The sequence below is a fragment of the Ascaphus truei genome, chromosome 4 (assembly GCF_040206685.1).
Source record: "Ascaphus truei isolate aAscTru1 chromosome 4, aAscTru1.hap1, whole genome shotgun sequence".
Taxonomy (NCBI): domain Eukaryota; kingdom Metazoa; phylum Chordata; class Amphibia; order Anura; family Ascaphidae; genus Ascaphus; species Ascaphus truei.
The window spans coordinates 27514531-27533471 of NC_134486.1; the positions used below are offsets into that span (position 1 = coordinate 27514531).

An 18941-nucleotide genomic window follows, 5' to 3' on the forward strand; every position below is an offset into this window, starting at 1 on the left:
GATATCTGTATTGCAACTAACAGATAATGTAACAGATAAATATCCAAAGAGTTATCCATGCGTGCATCAAAATCCCCCGAACGCAATGATGGGGTTGGCATTAACCTAGTGATTACAGGGAGAGAGTTATGAGGTATTTAATTAAAAGCATTCTCTCTCCTACTAAACACCAGCCATACATTTTCCAAAAGATGGATGAGTGGGAGATAAGATACACCCACAAAAGTTTGGCCGGTCCTTTGTCACAGAGGCAAAGTTGTGTCTTTAAGAATTGAGATTTGAGCAACACTATGTGAGAATTCATCTATAAAGAGGGTTATATCTATATCTCTTGAATTTTTACAGCCTCTTGAAAGGATCTAAAATGATTCAATGGTAAGGTATAGATCTTTTGTTTTTCTCCCTTTTATTTAACAAAACAGTCTGCTTTTATTTTTCTAATCTATCTTTTCTGTAACAAGCACTGTACACTTTTTATTATGTTAAATCTAACATTTAACAAGTATCGACTTTGGGCTCTAATTGAACCTATTACCTTTTTGAAGAGATTAACTGTAGTTTTGTTTAATTGAATTTTGTATGTTAATGAAATTTTTCCAGTATAGGGGGAGGGGGAGCGAGGTTTCAAGGCCTTAAATGAATCGTAGTGTTGGCACCGTAATTGTGACGTAGTGTGAGGTTTTTTGGGGCGCTAATGCTCATGTTTAGTGCCCTGTGGGACGGTAAGTGAGTCCGCTGGATGTTACTAACCCATTTCACATACACATTACACACACGTATACACGAGTAGTATATATGTGACACATGCTTATTTTGATTTGTTCGAAATTTGCTAAAAATCCCAATCTACAATTGTAGCATGCGTTGTTTCACCCTCTGGCGCTGCTTCGACTGATCTAGAAAAAAGTCCCCAAATCTGATCAAACGTATAAATGCAAAAACCTTTTCTTACCAAAAATATTTCATAACAGGGATTTTTTAATGAAATCTGTATTTTATTAAAACATTTCAGCAAGAGCTATTTGTAGTTTTGCATGGTCAAAAAAATGCATATTTCTCCCCTAGCTTATGCAAAGAAATTGCCAAACTTTTAACAACGGTTCTCTCAAATACTATGAGTTTCATATCAACTTTTTTACCAGCCATTTCCATCATATTTTAGACCAGTGCTTTAGCTTGTCTTTCCATCAGAGACATATGCATCACATTGAATGATAAAATAAGCATCATTCTACCAGATAATATCAGTCTGAGGTCCACATTCAATTAATTCTGTTAATATGCTTTGTATTAGCCAAAATATATCACTTTGCTTGATTCAATAAGAATTATATATTGCATTTGCAAAGTGCGATTAACTTGTCATTTGCATACACCAGAAAGTGATAAATACCTCCAGAAAATGCGTTATCCAAAAAGAAAGGGAGTAATAGATATTGCCAAATGAGGTTGATGGTTTCTATCAAAGTTTCATATCAACTTTTTCACCAATCCGTCTCTTAATGAAACATTTAATGGTGCATGATCACAACAATCAAGACACTCCCATTAGAGAGATAATTACACATGTTTGCTGATTTGTCCAGGAGATTAATATGGCTAGCAGAAAGTAAGCCTTGCCAGTGAGTCATATAAAAATAATAATAATAGCATGCTAGTTGTACCCAGTGCTTTACAGAGACATTTTGCAGGCACAGGTCGCTGCCCTGTGGAGCTTACAATCTATGTTTTTGGTGCCTGAGGCACAGAGAGGTAAAGTAACTTGTCCAAGTTCACAAAGAGCCAACACCAGGAATTGAACCAGGTTCCCCTGCTTCAAACTCTCAGTACCTGTCAGTGTCTTTACTCACTGAGCCATTCCCTACTCTAGTAGTGGCAACATTACTTGTCATATTACATGGAAAGCATATGTGTTCAAAGAGGCAGGTGCACGTAATGAAATATGCACGATTGATTAATTTACTGACTAAGTTGACCGTTATCATGTTTGGCTAGATGAGCCATAATGAGAAAAACCTATTTATCTCTGTAACAGAATGTTTCCCTGATGCATGAGTAGTGTGACCATGCCCGAGAGACTGAAGGGTTCATGATTAATTAAAAAGAAAGCAAATTAAAAACAGGGGAAGGATTTCTGTTTTAATGTGATGTCAAAATACTATTTAAATCCGAGAGTATAAATAAACCTTTAACTAATGCAAATTATGTGTAACTTGAAGCAGCTAGTGCTGCAGTAAAACACCCATTCCATCCTAAATCTGAATTCCAAAGTAATTTCCCACGGCTCCAGGGAATGTGTAGCCACGGGCAGGCTGCCCTAGGTGGCTGCATTTTACTCAATGGGAAGACGTCCCTGTGAAAAGGTAATTTGCCGCAATAATTTTAATCTGGCCTATCCGGTGATGGGGAATGTTAGCCGGGCTACATCTGAAGGTAGGTTTTGGAAAGCAAATGGAGTTGCATGCATCCGAGTGGTAACATATGAGAAACTCCCCTGAATGGCTCCCCTGAACCTGGGACCCTTCAGAGAGGATCCATGGTTCCGAACCCTCTGGTCCCCCCCCTGTTCCTAAGGTATAAGCAGTATTATCTACAGGGAAAAGACCACTTGTCCGGAGCACTGATCAGGAGATGACGTTGTGACTTTCTTTTGATTACGTTGCCTTTCCATTTGTAGTTTTTATGTGTCTGACGCTGCACATAACATTACAAACAGCGTGGGAACTGAGGGGGGCACAGACCCGCTCTGGGGGACTCCCCGGATCAAGTACGTTTTTTTGTTTTACAAATTACAAAAAAGACACATGAATCTGTATCACAATGGTCACCTGAATTGCTTTCACTTTGCTGGTATTGACCATCTCCAAAACTCGATAAGTGGTGGTGATATGGACAACAGACTCCTAAGTGGAGAGTCCGAATGGATATATGAATTAACAACATTGAACCCATGTGGAATTAATTAAGATTTTACCTTAACCCCATTTTTATATGGATGCCTCAAATATTTACCAGTTTCACCTAATCACTGAATGGGTCTGAAAGATGGCATCACCGACCACGTGGTCTCCTAGGTTCATGCTTATTGCTATGATCTATTAACCCCATGTATGGATGTGCAGTAAAAATTCAATGATCTACAGTATTTAGTATGCCTAATATTTACTAATCATTACCTAATACGATATAATCAAGTATTCACCAACAATGCTGTCTTTCTCCTCACCTCAGATATTTAATATCATGGATATGATCAATGATTAGGGTTTTCTTGTCTAAAAGAGGTCACAAAGATTGTGGCAACTTATGTATTATAAGGATATATATAACTTCATCTATACAATATATCTATACTAGCTGTACCCAACGTCACATATACACGATCTAGCAGATCTGAAAGGTTATTAATTAAAAATGTCTCTTTGTTTTCACTCCTATTGCCTTGCTCTCTCTTGTCCCAACTTCCATCACGCCCTACTCCTCCAAATAGCTGCTTCCTCCTCACAAATCCCTTCAAATCCGGTGAGTTCTCTACTACCTCTGAGCTAAGGAAATATGGCTTTGCCCTAACTTACAAGCCCAGTGATTTATTAGTATTTTCATATACGTACAAAGTTGTTAGTGATATATAGATAGTCAGTGGTTAGCTAGAAAAGTTTACACCACTTCAGACTTGACAATTTTTTTAATCAAAGTCAATATAATATAAGGCACAGAAACGCAGAATGAAATATCTCTCATTATTATCGATGGGACCCATTTGACTTAATTGCCAAACATTGCTAATGAATATAAAGGCAAAAAAGCTTGTTGGTTAGACCAGATAGCCCTCACTGTTGCAGGGGAGATACTATCTGCTATCAGTTGTTGTATTTATTCTCCCTCTGTGTACCGTAGGCTGTGTCTGGTCAGTGACTTTTTCATATCTTTGAATACAGAAATATGTTTTTTCTTAAATAAACTGAAAGAGTTCAGTGAGACCACATAAAAAAATTATGCAAGAACCTGTAATGTCTGGTGTCCTTTATGGCCCGATTACTGGGAATTCTTTCACTTTCCCGTTGGTTAAAAGCATACAGTCTGTAGGGATCTTCTCCAGCTTTCCATTTCCGTGCACTAAGGTATCTCCTCTCTTCAAACTGGTCCCATAGATCATCCCAATCGTCATCCAAGCCCTGCGCACAGAAAAGGATGCACAGAGTTAGAACTTCATGAATACTTTTGGACCTCCGCACTCTCAAAAAACAGGGAGGGCTAAGAGGGGTGCGAGGAAAGGTACAGAATTATATCAGAGTTGCATATCTCAAGTTCACAAGATTTGCATACAGCATTAAACAGAAAACATTTACATAGAATTTAATGTTTTTACAGCGTGAAAGATAGATGTGTAATTTGAATAGAGCCACAATATTGAAACAAACGGAATGGGACATTTTTATTCTATTTCGGAATGAAAAAATGACCGCCGCGCCAGCATTAGGCCGCACAAAGACCTCCGCTGCAGCAGATCCGCCACTGGAACCTCCACCGACGACCACTTCTACAATAAGTTATGTTTTTAGTGCTTAGGGGGTTAAACTTAGGGAGTTTAGTGGTTATGGTAGAGGGGTAACATTAGAGGTTTTATTGGCTAGGGTAGGGAGTTAACTTAAGGGGTTTTAGCCATTAGGATAAGAGGTTAACTTAAGGCATTTTAGGGTATGTGTTAAGGTTTTTAGGGTGGGGACAGCATTGGCATTAGGGGTTAACATTAGGAGGGTTTAGGGTAAGGGATTGCATTAAGAGAGTTAAGAACTTACAAATCTTCCTAGCAGGAACTTGCAAAGACCCGGTTACTCCTGGCTGTCCATAGTGGATACAGACAGATGTTAATTCATTGACACTCCATACACTATGTTTCACCCTTAGAGCTATGTGTTGGGACTTCCCCTTTTTTTGACGTATGTGGAAAAAGTCATGCTTTACTGAAAACATTCCTATTGTTGGTTTTAAAATTAGTTTAACCATTTAATACATTTTGCAAATATAAAGTCTTTAAACAAAGGTTTATCTGCGCTGGTAGTATTATCCAAAGGTGTTAAGATGAAGAAGTAAAGTATTGCATACAAGCATATTTATTAAGGAGAACCAGGTGAGTGCATCTCTCACCCTTTGCTCATTGACATTTTTGCCATAACAGTATTAAACTATTTCTTTTTTTCTTTTTTCCGATGACTTGCGGACCCATGCGCCTGGAGCCATTCCTTTCTACATTGATATAATAAGGCTTGGATACCCTGAGGACTTTGAGAGCAAGATCAGGAGTTCTTCTGGATATTCCGAATAGGACTGGACATCAAGTCTTTTTCCTCCATAAGGATTGTATGTATTGACTTCCGCACACAATTTTTGTGGGACACTTTTTTGTTTATTGGATACTTTACACATTCGTATAATTATTAAATTTTGTGGTACACTGTAATTGTTAGCACCATGCTATTTTTTTTTCCATGTGGTAGGGGGTTATCGCGGTTAATTTAAGGGATTGTAGGGTAAGGGGTTAAGGTTTTTAAGGTAGGGGGTTGTGTTAGTGTTAGGGGTTAACATTAGGAGGTTTTAGGGTAAGGGTTAAGGTTAGGAATATACTTGGCAGCAAAGCGGCTGGTGCGACAGGTCCTGGTGGCGAGGTGAGTTGCGGCCAAGTGCCGGCGGTCATTTGGTTGCAGCGAAATGGCCGCAACCAAATGTACAAGACTGGAAATAGATGCCTCTGAACCCTTTCATACTTAAATAGGGAATCATAAGCTGTTGTTTTCTCCCTTGATTTGATATCCCATATATTTTTTTAATGAGAGAGGGAGGTGGAGAAGAGGCCAACTTCCATTGTCCTGGCAGGGCACATATAGTCGTAATGAGTTCTAAAGCATTTATCTACATTTGCTGTAGGTCTGCCAAACAATTCTTTGCATGAGTCCTTGGGTATGCTGAGATGAGGTGACTGCACTTATAAGATTATTACATATTATATTATTATTATTCCACATGATATTATTATTCCACATTTGAGTTACTTTGGGACATAACAGTCAAATGTGTAGCATTTAGCCTGTTTGACTGCATCCTCTCCAGCATTAGGGCAAAGATGATGTGTATATTTTGTTAAGCTTCTCGGGGGTTATATACCAATGGCAGATGACTTTGTATGAATGTTCCTTAATGGTAGTGAAAATAGAAGAATGAGAAGTAGCCTCACAAATATCTGACCAATCTTCCTGATCCAGCTCTCTGTACTCTCTCCCACTGAGTCATACCGTTATATCTCTCCTTTACATCGAAGTCCTCTGGGGCCAGGTAGTGGTGGACCAAAAAGGTTATCACCTTACTTTCAGAATCAAAGTTGTTTTATTTTTCCTGAAAGAAGTTAAATGGTCTTACTTTTTCATCTGATATATACAGTAATTGTCAAACTGGTAAAGCCACTGTCCTCCAAGGAGAGAATTCTTTTTATGGTCTAGGCCCAACAGGAACTGCAGGGAAGAGGGACACTTTAAGTTAAATTGTATTGATATCCCAAATTTGACAGGCGTATTTAAGAATAGCTCATGGTCTGTCTTTGCTGGGGAGCCCGAAATGTATCTCTCTTTAATGTCTCTGAGTGATAGAAGAGAAGAGTATATAGGTCAGGGGTGGCCAACTCCAGTCCTCAGGAGCCACCAATCGGTCATGTTTTAGGATATCAGTGCTTCAACACAGGTCATTGTCTGAGCCACTGATTGAGTCCTCTGGGCTGAAGCAGGTATAGCCTTAAAATCTGGTGGCCCTTGAGGACTGGAATTGGCCACTTCTGATGTAGGTGAAACGTATTCTCTTTGACAGTGTGAATCATTTTGATACGGAACTGGTGCTCCTTTCTTAGCAAGCACCAGGGATGATGTGAAATGGCTATTTTCAGTAGCAGGGGTTCCCCAACGTCTCCTTATTGTGAACCACTCCATATATAATAATTCTATGAGAGCCACCATACTTTGTCAGCTACGTATGTATAAATATGTATATCATTCGTTAAAAATAATATGCCTATTACTAAAAATCTACAGAACAGTATTATATTATCAGTGCTATTAGCAGTGGTATGGTTAGTGTCAGAAAATACATGGACTGCTGGAGATAATGCTGTCCAAAGTGTTTTCTTGACACGACTAAAGCCTTCAGGGACCACAGCTCAAGAAGCTCTGCTGTATAGTGTTAAAAGCTTTGTGATACAAAAAAAATAAGCAATGGCAACATGTATCTCTGCAAAATCCCTCCAGGGTTGGAAGAGCGTGCCACACATTTATTTGCAATGTACTGCCTTTACATCTCAGTAATTTGTCATTCAATATTCCAGTAATACTTTCCAAACAGCGTTTACAATGTATGTCTTGTAACATTGCATTATAGCATAAATACACACTTTTTTTTTTTTTATCTCTGCCCAATGTGTAATGCTGATGAATATGATACAGGTACACTGCTATCTTGACACTAATTAAATTTGTTATCTCCTCCAAAAATAAATCTTTCTATTGGTTTCTTGTGCCTAATGCAAGAAAATGAAGCTTTTAAAAAGTGTGATATTTATCCAATAATTGATTTTTTATTCACATTGTGTGCACACATTTATCATAGTAATAAGATTCTGCAAATTGCTTTTGACAAATGCTATGTATGAGTTTATGAAGGAGAATATCTTTAGACAGACGTTGCATGGCATACAATGCAGGTGACTGACAATAAACAGATATAAAATTAAAACATTTGGGGGGCTACAGTATGTCTTGAGGGATTCAAATGTCCTTTATTCTGTAAAATTGGCTATTAAAGGTCTGTTTCTCTGGGTTTCCTGGCCACTGCACTGGTGAAGAATTGGATTTACAGATGTAGCAAGGATTGTTGTTTGTATTGCCGAACTCACTCATGGGTCGGCGACGGTGATCGTGTCCTAGACGGATTAACATTGTGGGGGGGTCCGATCCAGGAGAAGATTTTGTGTTACGGTTACGGTTTTGCCAAAACTCTCTGTGTTTGGAATTGGTTTGGGTTCTAAAAACTTTCAATGTTTTGGATCTGATTTTGCCAGAACATAATTTCTCTGGTTTTTAATAAATAATAAAAATTAAAAAAAAAAAAACTCAAATTAAGCAGCAAAGGTTAACTAGCGGAATAAAGTATGACGTCCTTACAATAACCATACAATCATCAAAGCAATTAGTCAACTAAATGAACAATTAAAATACTGTAACTAAGACGATATGGTGAGAAACTCCCTATAGATTGCACTTGGTGTTCTGGTTCTAAATACATTTTGGCTTTGGTTATAAAAATCTTGAGGCTTTACATATAGCATAGATTAACAGTATGAGGAAAAGAGACACTTCAAAGACCACCTGGAGTTCATCAGCTCCTCCGCCCTGCATGCCTGCCTTGAAATACGGTGTGCTGCTATGTTCTTTTCATTTCTATTAAAGATCTCTGAGACATAATCCCAGAGTCGTCCGAAAGGTGGCAGCCGAAGGGCAGCCAAAGGGTGCCGCCGTTTGCTGCCATTCGCTGCTGTTACAGATGCTTGATTATTGGGTTGGGCAAAGTATTTCAGGTGCATATTGAAGCATTTCCATCTTCACACATTACCCTGCTTTCACAGCCCTACCTTCGCATAATCCCACTTACTACTTCCCAAACACCAACTCAACAAGCAGCTATCAGAAACACACCAACCTTCTCATCCCTCGGTACCGGATGTTTCCACTTAACCTTCCTTATAGATTGTAAGCTCCTTGAGGAAGGGAACTCCTTACCTACTGTAACAATGTATGTTTATGTTTGTCATTTGTTGTTTGTTTGTTTTTCATCCTCCCACCCTATTGTACAGCACTACGGAATATATTGGCGCGTTATAAATAAATTATAATAATATATAACCAGTTGCCATCATTTCATATTAGAAGCACTCCTCCAGAGGCAAAAGAGTTAACATGCATTTAAATCTTATACAATTTCACTAACTTTTTCCGGCAGCATAATGGCTAATATTAATTACAAGCACCAGCTTTTCTTTCTAATGGGTTGAATTGGCCCGACAGCATAAAATGTAATTCCCTGTAGAAAATGTACTCTACAGCTTACTGCTCTGACAAAAGCTTAAACTTCTTTGTTATGAAATGTACACATTAAAAACCACTTATAACATCTAATTATCACTATATCGTTTCAACCATGAAGAATTAGAGTATATATCCCAGGACATTCTGCACGGCATCATCAACCTACAACTGTTTATAAGAGACAAACATCCTGCTTTTAACATGGATGTATCTCGCTGTTTGTCAGACAAATTGGATTCATTGTAAAGCGAAACAAGTAGCTCACTCAGCCAATAATTGCTTGATAAACATGATTGTGATGGTGGGGGTAGCTAGCCTTCATAATAAAGGTGGAACCCGGCTAGCTATCCCTAAACAATGTGGTTCCCCGGCGGCTTATTAGCCCTATAAGCCGGGGACAGTGTGTGTGTGTGTGTGTTATAACCCTCCATGTGCTTCTATAACCCTGGGACTTCGGGAGCGGGACTGTTATAGCTGATATTTGGGTAAAACATGTATTAAAGGTTGTGGGACAAAGGCGCTGGTTGTCCCTCCATTTTACCCATGGTACATGTTATTACCGGTGTATTGTTCCCTAGGAAATATTGTGTTCCCCGTCCGCAAAGCTAAGTGTATTCTCTAAATCTCCAAGCCCCGGTTAGAAGAAGTAAAATGTGTTTTATAATGTGTAGTAATCTCTATGTAGACAGTCCTGGTAATTCGATAAGCCAGGATGTTTGCATAGAGATGAGGATCAAAGGGGAGGATGGAAGTCGAGAGGTGTCGGGCCGTTTGGTGAGCGGGGAAGGGCGGAGTACCAGGTCTGGAGATAAAGACTCCACGCGGGGGAGTCTCTTTGTTCTCCCAGATTTGGTGGAGCCTATCTAGCGGGAGGTATGGTGCTGGCAAGGGGAAGCCATTGCTCGTAGGCACGGGTACCATTGGCCAGTTCGAATTTCCCGCTTCCCGGTTTCCTAAGCTCCTCAAAACCCCCCTTCCTCTGATGCGTGCAGCAAGACAATCCTCCAGCTTGTGGTTGGCTGTTGCAGTTAGGATCCGTTCTCTGATTGGTCGCCAGTCCATCTTCCATGTTAAACATAGGACACCGAGGTCTATGTAATGGGACTGCCTGATCAGAGAACTAGACGATATTGGGACTCGGTCCGGTGAAGCGCTGGTGGGCTTTTCAAAAGTGCTTTACTCTGAATAGCAAAGAACTTGGCACGGAGTTGCCGGGGAAGCCTAGCCTAGCTGGGGACAAGTTCAACAGTCACGGCCAAGTTCTGACAATCACCACAGACGCGGCCAGCGGGGCAAGTCAGGTATTTCTCCCGGAAAGAGTACTGTTGTGTTCCTGGATGTAGGGCGGACAGGGTAAGCCTACCTAAAGCAGGCGCCCTGCACCTAGTGAGGCTAGGGACTCCCCCCAGATCCCCAGTTAAGTGTGTATTTCTTATATTTTGTGTTTCATTTTATATCTGCTGGTTTTACCAGAATAAACCCAATTTTATTCCACTACCTTGTCCTGCCTAGTGAATTGATTCCGGAAGGTAAAAGGTGTTAAAAGTGCAAATCTGGTCCTCTATAAAAGATACATTGATGTTCTGTTTCTGATTTGGGAGGGGGATGAACACAAACTTCTAAATTTCTTTACATATATCAATAATAATGAACTAAATCTGAAATTCTCTTCTAAATATAGTAGAACCAATATTTAATTTTTAGACCTTGAAGTGTATATTGATAAAGGGCTCATTAAGACAAAAACATTTTTTTAAAGATGTAGATGGAAATAACTACATTCATAAAAAGAGCTGCCATCATCCAAAATGGGTCTCGAAAATCCCATATGGTCAAATAAGACGAATTAGAAGGAACTGTACAGATTTGGACATAGATAAAGAACAGTCAGAAATTTTGATTAAGAAGTTTCAAGAAAAAGAATATAACCCCAACACCATTTCAGAGGCCTTAGAAAAAACTAACTGTTTAGATAGGAATGAATTATTGCACCCAGAAAGAATCACGAAAGTTTCAAAAGAAAGAGATTACCAGACTACATTTATCACTCAATATAATAGTGAAGCTACTAAGAAAGCAAAAATTGTTAACAAACATTGGCATGTACAAAAAAATGATTCCATACTTGCTAATGAAATTCCAGACTGTGCTCATGTCATTTTCAAAAAGGCAAATAACCTTAAAAGTAAACTTGCGCCTAGTATTTTTTTACATTTTAGAAAATAAGAAAGATCATTGGCTCAAAATACCAATAGGGGTTTTTTAAATGCGGGAATTGCAAAGTCTGTACTTCAGGCTCCAACAAAAAATTTACCTCCTCCTCCAACACCACAGGGGAAAAGTTTGGCATGACTCAATTTATTAACTGTAAAACAGATCATGTAATTTACATGATTGAATGTCCATGTAAAATGCAATACATTGGAAGAACTACAAGACCCCTGAAAGGGAGAATTATGAAACATATGGGTAATATTAGACGCAAATTACAAACCCATAGTGTTCCCAAACACTTTTAATTGTTCCATAATTCAGACCCTAGTCTACTCACTTTTAGGGGAATTGAACATGTCACACCCCACTGGAGAGGTGGTGATAGGTCACAAAATCTTGCTAAAAGAGAGACCTTTTGGATCCATAGAATTAGATCTATGATACCAAGGGGTCTTAATACAGACATTTATATTATACCGTTATTATGATTAATGTTTTATATTATAATTTGTGACTAATCATATTCTCTCCTCTCCTCTCTTTTTTCCTCTTGTATCTCTGTTTTTACTGCGCCGAGATAACTCCGTTATTCTTAGTATATATTGTATTTTGTATTTGGCAGACTTGGGATGTTCCCTTGTCTGAATCACCATTGGCTAATCTTCCAGCCAATTAGCTTTTAGCTCAGGGTATTAGTAGGCAAAGCTTCTGTAGGGTAACCAGATCTAATGACGAAGCTACACGCCTAGTGAAACGCTTAGAGTCGCCCGCGTGATGTCATCAGAAGGCTGCACACCGCTCCCCCTTGGATGTTGCGCCGAGCTGTTCCATAGACGGGAGAACTGGCACCACGACCCTCCTATCATCAGGATACTTGCCTGCAGCTTCACACACGACTGATGCAGACAGCGGTGAGCTGAAGCGGAGAGGTCTGTGACGGAGGTAGCGGGGAGCAACCCAATCTGATGACATCAGCATTTTATGTGTCTTATTTCGTATGACACTGTGTAAGTGTTCATTTTTTAATTGTTTCTATAAAATCATTTCTTGTACTGGATTACGCTATGGATGTCTTTTCTCTCTTACCCTGATTGGTGAATATCCCTGAGTGACACTGTATACTATTGTATCTGACTGAAGTTCCTGCGTATTCCATACACCAGAGTCAAGCGCATTGCCACTGATCTCTGAAACACCTTTATTTGATTGATACCACGTGAGTCTGCATTTGATCGAGTATCCAATATATTCGATGGTTACAAACTATATTTGCACTATGTTTTATTCATCTTTTATTACATATTGAACCTGTGCTCCCCCACACCATGAGGCCATCAACGTTTGAAGTGGATTCAACAGACCATCCACTTAAAGGGTTTTGAGCTGCAAATCTCTTTATTTTTTCAAATTATTCTCTAGTCACTTTATGATTACACATTATTGCACTTTGTTTAAGTTTTTATGATAGATTCACATATTGACGGCACTATTTTATGCCCTTTATCACTGCGCCGCCCTTATTTACACTTCGTTGCACTCTGTTCTCTCACTCCAATAATTGGCAATCCGTTTACTCCCTGGATCAACATCCTTCCCATGGTTACTTATTTGGTGTATCCCTGTACACCTTTTTTTTTTTTAACAAATCTATTGTATCTGCCATCACAATCTCCATGGGTAATGAATTCCACATTTTAACTGCCCATACTGTAAAGAACCCTTTCCTTTGTTGCTGGTGAAATCTCCTTTCCTCCAATCTTAAGGGATGACCCTGTGTCCTTTGTACTGCCCCATGGATGAATAGTTCTTTTGAAAGCTCCTTGTACTGTCCCCGAATATATTTGTATATAGTTATCATAACCCCTCTTAGACGTCTCTTTTCTAATGTAAATAAATCTAATTTAGCTAGCCTCTCCTCATAAGTTAGATTGTCCATCCCTTTTATTAATTTGGTGGCTCTTCTCTGCACTCTCTCTAGTTCCATAAAGTCTTTCAAATGGGTGGTGCCCAAAATTGTGCTCCATATTCAAGGTATGGCCTTACTAATGCTTTATAAAGGGGCATAATTATTCCCTGCTGTCTACAAGCACTCCTAAATCCTTCTCCATCAAGGATTCCCCTAATGTATCCCCTTTAATATTCACAATATCAGACGTTTTCACAAAAGATTTGCAAATGTGTGTGTCAAGTTGTTTTGTAATGAAGATATTCTCAGTTGGTGCCTTCTGGTGAAGTTTCATGTCTCTGCAAATTTCTCACCAGCCATAAATTTAAATAATAATTACAAGTGTAGCGCACTTTCCCCCACCCCTGGGAGATATGGCAGCTACGGTGTGTGTGTGGTGCGTTACCTGTGGCTCACAGGAGGCCTGAACCTCCGCTGCTGGGAGCCTAGGGTGTACCTGATTGATACTGTATATATAGAAACAATCAAACAAAAATACTCCTACCGCACACTAGGCCTCGCAGGGCCGCAATCCTCACTGTGCCTTCCCAACACCGTGTCCACACCCCTGTGTGGTTTACCCCCAATATACTGAGGTGCCCCTGGGCACCCAACCACCCTGGTGTCCACAATAAGCCACCCCCCAAGTGTGTGAGACAGCGCTGACCCACTAAATTGAAAAGGTGTTGGTGCACTTTGTTGAGGACGGTACCTTACTGTTTGGATAATGCCCGGAATTTTAACCAATCAAAGACCAGGGATTTCAATAATGTCCGGAATTTAACAGCTTTAGCCTATAATATAACAATAATTACCAAGAGACAGAAGATGTGAACAAAACTTTTATTCCCACACAGTTACAGTACCTCACTGTTAAACCATGTACATAGGACTTTATAAAGTTGCCAACTGTTTTCAGTAATTGGGTTGTAGCTATTCATCTTTTTACGTGTAGATGTAGCTATAGTGGAAGGGGTTATATTTTAGGGCGTACATTCAACCTTCATACATTCAACATGTGCCCAATTTGAAAGATCAGAGAGAGGCTTAAAACACTATATTAATATTTGCCGAAGGCTGTATGATAATGGATATATGTTTTTGATCAGTTCTATGAAAAGCACCGTTTATTGTATTCCTTTGTAGTTTAATTTTGTTTGTTTTTTAGTAGCAAAGTATTTTTGCACAAATACACTGTAATACATATCTGTCATTCTCCTTTTAATTACATTTACTTTACCTAGCAATAGCATAGGGATTCCATTCCATCTATCAATGTCTGACGAGATGCAATTAAGGAGAGGTAAAATAATTAAGTTGATCATTTTCTTTAAGTCATGGTTAATGTAGATATCAATGTATTTCACTTTCTCAGTGAAATATTTAAGGCACCAGTTTCTTCCCGTGTACCAGGAAAACAATTCTTAGAAGTAAGGATTATTTAATATTTTTCTATAGTTATTTTATAACCGGATACCACAGAAATCGATTAATTTCTTCCATCAGTGCTCAAATAGATGTTTGTGGTTCATAAAATATATAAAGCCGTAATTTGCTGTGCTGTGAAACATTTTGAATCTTTATACAGTACCTGTAATTATTTTATTTGCAAAACCATACAACTTTAACACTTCAAACAAATAACGACGTTCAAAGCTTTTTCTGCATCTGATAAACAAGCAGAAGGGTAATTGCATTTTTAGCAACCTGGGCATATTGTTCATTGAAATTCTATTTGTAACTTAACCAACTATATCAGTACTGTATGCATGCTTGCAAAGTTTCTATTACTCCATCAATTCTCCTTGAAATAATTTGACAGGATACTGTAGTTCATATATATAAAAATGAATGGAGAGCCCACAAAAATTTTTTTTTGCATTAGGAAGAACCTGGCCAGTCTTTTTGTTACCAGTCGTTCCGCTTTCAAAAATGCATTATTATACATTGTTAATAATGGGTCAGATGTGATATCATATAACCATCTCGGTCTGGTGTTTTATTATTCTTTCATTATTTTATTGCTGCAATAATTTAAACTAACGAGATGTCTTTGGCGAAATCTTTTTTGTGTTTCAATACTAATAGATTGGATATTCAACTATCTCAAATAGGCGCATGTTTTTCTGTGATGTGTCACATTGAGAAGAATTTATTGTAGGTCTTCATAGAATGGTGTAAAAGCAGAGTTAATTTTCTCCGGGTCAATTTGTAACATATCACGGTCATCTGTGATTGCCTAAATAATACTGTGTGAATCATTTGTATAACTTTAAATGTTAGAAGTTTACCAGTCAAAATATTCATGTCTACTGCAAACTACTGTATGCTAAATGCTGTCTTTTGGGGAAATTTCATCCAGGTTTTTTTTTTCTCAAGAATTGTAATCTCATTTTCATGGACTTGAATTTGGTAATGATATTCTTTTTTATTACACAGTAGCTATTACGAATTTTGTCTAGCAGAGTCGCAGTGGAAGCGTGCTAAGCCCATAACCCACAGGTTGATGGATTGAAACCATTCTCTGCTAAATGCAACTTTTATACTGGAGGTTGAACTTGATGGACGTATGTCTTTTTCAACCTCATCTACTATGTAACTATGTAACTGTGTAACTGTGTAACTAATCAGTCTACCTCTAATTAAAGCTTTAAAAGAATCCCAAACCATGTGCATGCCAATGATACTCTGTAATATTGTCAATGAAGAAGTATTTCAATTTATTATTTATTGTTTCTTTAATTTTAATATTCAGAGCAATTAAAAGGTAATATCTACTGATGGGCGAAACAAGTGGAATCCGTTCCGCAGATTTTCAGTGGTGGGTTTACCAAACCGGAATTTGGAAGCGGATAAAAAAAAAAAATCAAGCCAGATACCTCGGAATCTACCTTTGGATCAATTTCAGTTGGATTTTATGGAATCAAGAGAGAAAGACAGACTTTGTTTTAATTAGTTTCGAGGTGTATATATGTCCCCTCAAACCTCCCCCCAAATAACATAGGGAGAGACCCTTGTGCTCAAAAAGGAGCACAAATGAGATATCTGGGAGACATGCAAAGTATAGTTAAATGCCTCACATCCCACACGTCCTAAAAAGAAATAGGGCCATGGTCATAGATTACTCCATTGTCAACTTGGGGGGGAAGAACCTTATCAATGAGAGTATTTGAAATGAAAAATGTAGTCTATTCTAGGAGAAGAATTCAAGAGCACCTTTCTATCAGAGTAACCAAGTACAACTGCAAAACACAGTGAGACATTCAAGCAACACACGTAGTCAAGGAAGAGAGAATGGGATAATAGATGTGTGCCTCAGGAGCACACCTTGGTTCCAGATGAAATCCAATAGATTACTTTCGATAATGAAGAAAGATCATGTAGACACAACAAAGGTACTGTGTGAGCGCTATTAATATGTCAATTAGCCATGTGAGGCACTGACGGGAACAGCAAGCAGAACACTGTACACTCAGCCCAACATCGTAAAATAAAATGATTGCACTTGGCACGTTAGTCTGGGAGCGTTAATGGAGTACTTGGGACACTAAGGATGGTTGTAATTTAAGTGAAATATTTATACAATGGCATTTTCTCTTATGAAATATCGTAAGGTGAGCGGTATATCTGCAATAAATCTATAGACTAAAGAAGGGGTTCTCAACTCCGATTCTCAAGCCCTCCCCAACACATCAGGTTTTCAGGATCTCGCTGCTTCAGCACAGGTGGCTCAATCAGTCCCAGTTCAGCACAGGTGGCTCAATCAGAGGCTCAGTCTTTGACTGAGCCTCTGATTGAGACACCTGTGCTGAAGCTGGGATATCCTGAAAACCTGTCCTGTTGGAGGGTCACAAAACACAAAACCCCAGCAAGCTCTTTTTGGGAACCCCTGAGCCCCCACAATATATATATATATGTATATAAGTGTCAAAATGGAGTGCTATTGAGCGTGGCATATGTATACAACAGACGACAGAGAAGCCCAATGCTACATCCAACATGACAAAAATACACAGTAAAATACTTAAAATATTCTCTTGAAAAAGGGTCATTTAGTTTAACCCTTAGGCCATAGCATTGTAAGCTTGCGAGCCACGACAAGGCAGACACCCGTTCGCAGGTCCTAACCCTACCAGATAAAATACTAATATATCTCTATTAGGATTAAAATTCTCATTTACCTCTATTGGGAGGGAGAAAGACCACAGTGGGTCTATATCCAGCAGAATGAGGCACTTGCAAACTAGGGAGGGGGGGAGGGGCGGGCTTAAAACCTGGGAAGGAGGAGCCACTAACCTCCACCAGCTGGAACAGCTGAGAATAGGTTAACAGAACACAAATCCCCAGCAATCTCTTTTTGGGAACCCCTGAGCCCCCACAATATATATATATATGTATATAAGTGTCAAAAAGGAGAACTATTGAGCGTGGCAGACGACAGAGAAGCCCAATGCTACATCCAACATGACAAAAATACACAGTAAAATACTTATATATTCTCTTGAAAAGGGGTAATTTAGTTTAATCCTTGGGCCAAAGCATTGTAAGCTTGCGAGCCACGACAAGTCAGATCCTGCTCACAAGTCCTAACACTAGCAGATAAAATACTAACATACCTCCATTAGGATTAAAATTCTCATTTACCTCTATTAGGAGGGAGAAAGACCACATTCTACTGGATATAGAAAGACCTCATTCTACTGGAAATAGATCCAATGTGGTCTTTCAACCTCCTCATAGAGGTAAATGAGAATTTGAATCCTAATAGAGATATATTAGTATTTTTATCTGGTAGTGTTAGGACTTGCGAACGGGTGCTGCCTTGTCGTGGCTCGCAGGCTTACAACACTATGGCCTAAGGGTTAAACTAAATGACTTGTGAGCACCCATGAACTAAGGGGTCCTTCATCTACCATACAATAACCTGCAATGATTTAAAACTAAAATCTGCTCTTCCCCAGTAAATGACAGATCATATTAGTCAGATTGGGTCATTTGATGATCCTTTGAAAAGTTGTATTCTCAAAAGCCTCAAATTGGTGGATATTTATCAAGATAGTGCAATGTGCTCCCCAACACTGAGCAAACGTGTTCCTCTGCATTAATGTGCACCAGAAGCATATGTATGAAGTGTGTTAATCTTGTTACATGAGGGACAGCAGAAAATGCCACTGACGACCTTATACTGTATAAGGAAGAAAAGAAAACGGCATCAGTTATATGTGCACATTTTGATACATAATAATGCAGTACTGAGTATCTTGTCCCCTAACTCCTTCCTAGCCACCCCCAAACAAGGCTCACTAGTGGATGTGGGGTACAATTAGTGCAAAATGGTATCCAATAGTAAGAATAGCCTATTAGGTTGAAAGGAGAAAAGAGGACACGTCATACAGTAGGTAATGTATATGACCTACCCGGCAAATCAGACAGGGGCAAAGGTTAAACCTCTATGTCGTGGCTGGGATCAACGGTCTCACCCGGTACCTTGTATTTAGAATCAGTGTGGAGCTACTTGTGCTACCTGTAGGTCACCGCCTCTCCTTCAACTGGCTAAGCGCTCAATCGGCAGGCACTGCAAGAGGATCCGTACTGCCCGTATGCTTCTCTCCAATTACATCACTTTGAACTCTAATCCAATCTGACATACATTCGTTATG

The 18941-nt window shown here is 39.0% G+C and overlaps 1 protein-coding gene across 4 annotated transcripts in view; it reads right to left on the bottom strand.

The window, feature by feature from the left end:
• The window catches only part of GALNT14 (polypeptide N-acetylgalactosaminyltransferase 14), a 500522-nt gene that overhangs the window by 309793 nt on the left and 171788 nt on the right, over positions 1-18941 (bottom strand). For all 4 annotated transcript variants that reach the window (XM_075595460.1, XM_075595459.1, XM_075595457.1 and 1 more), the window contains exon 2: positions 4006-4175. In XM_075595460.1, coding sequence (XP_075451575.1) covers positions 4006-4175 — 170 coding nt within the window. The remainder of the gene's footprint in view (positions 1-4005; positions 4176-18941) is intronic.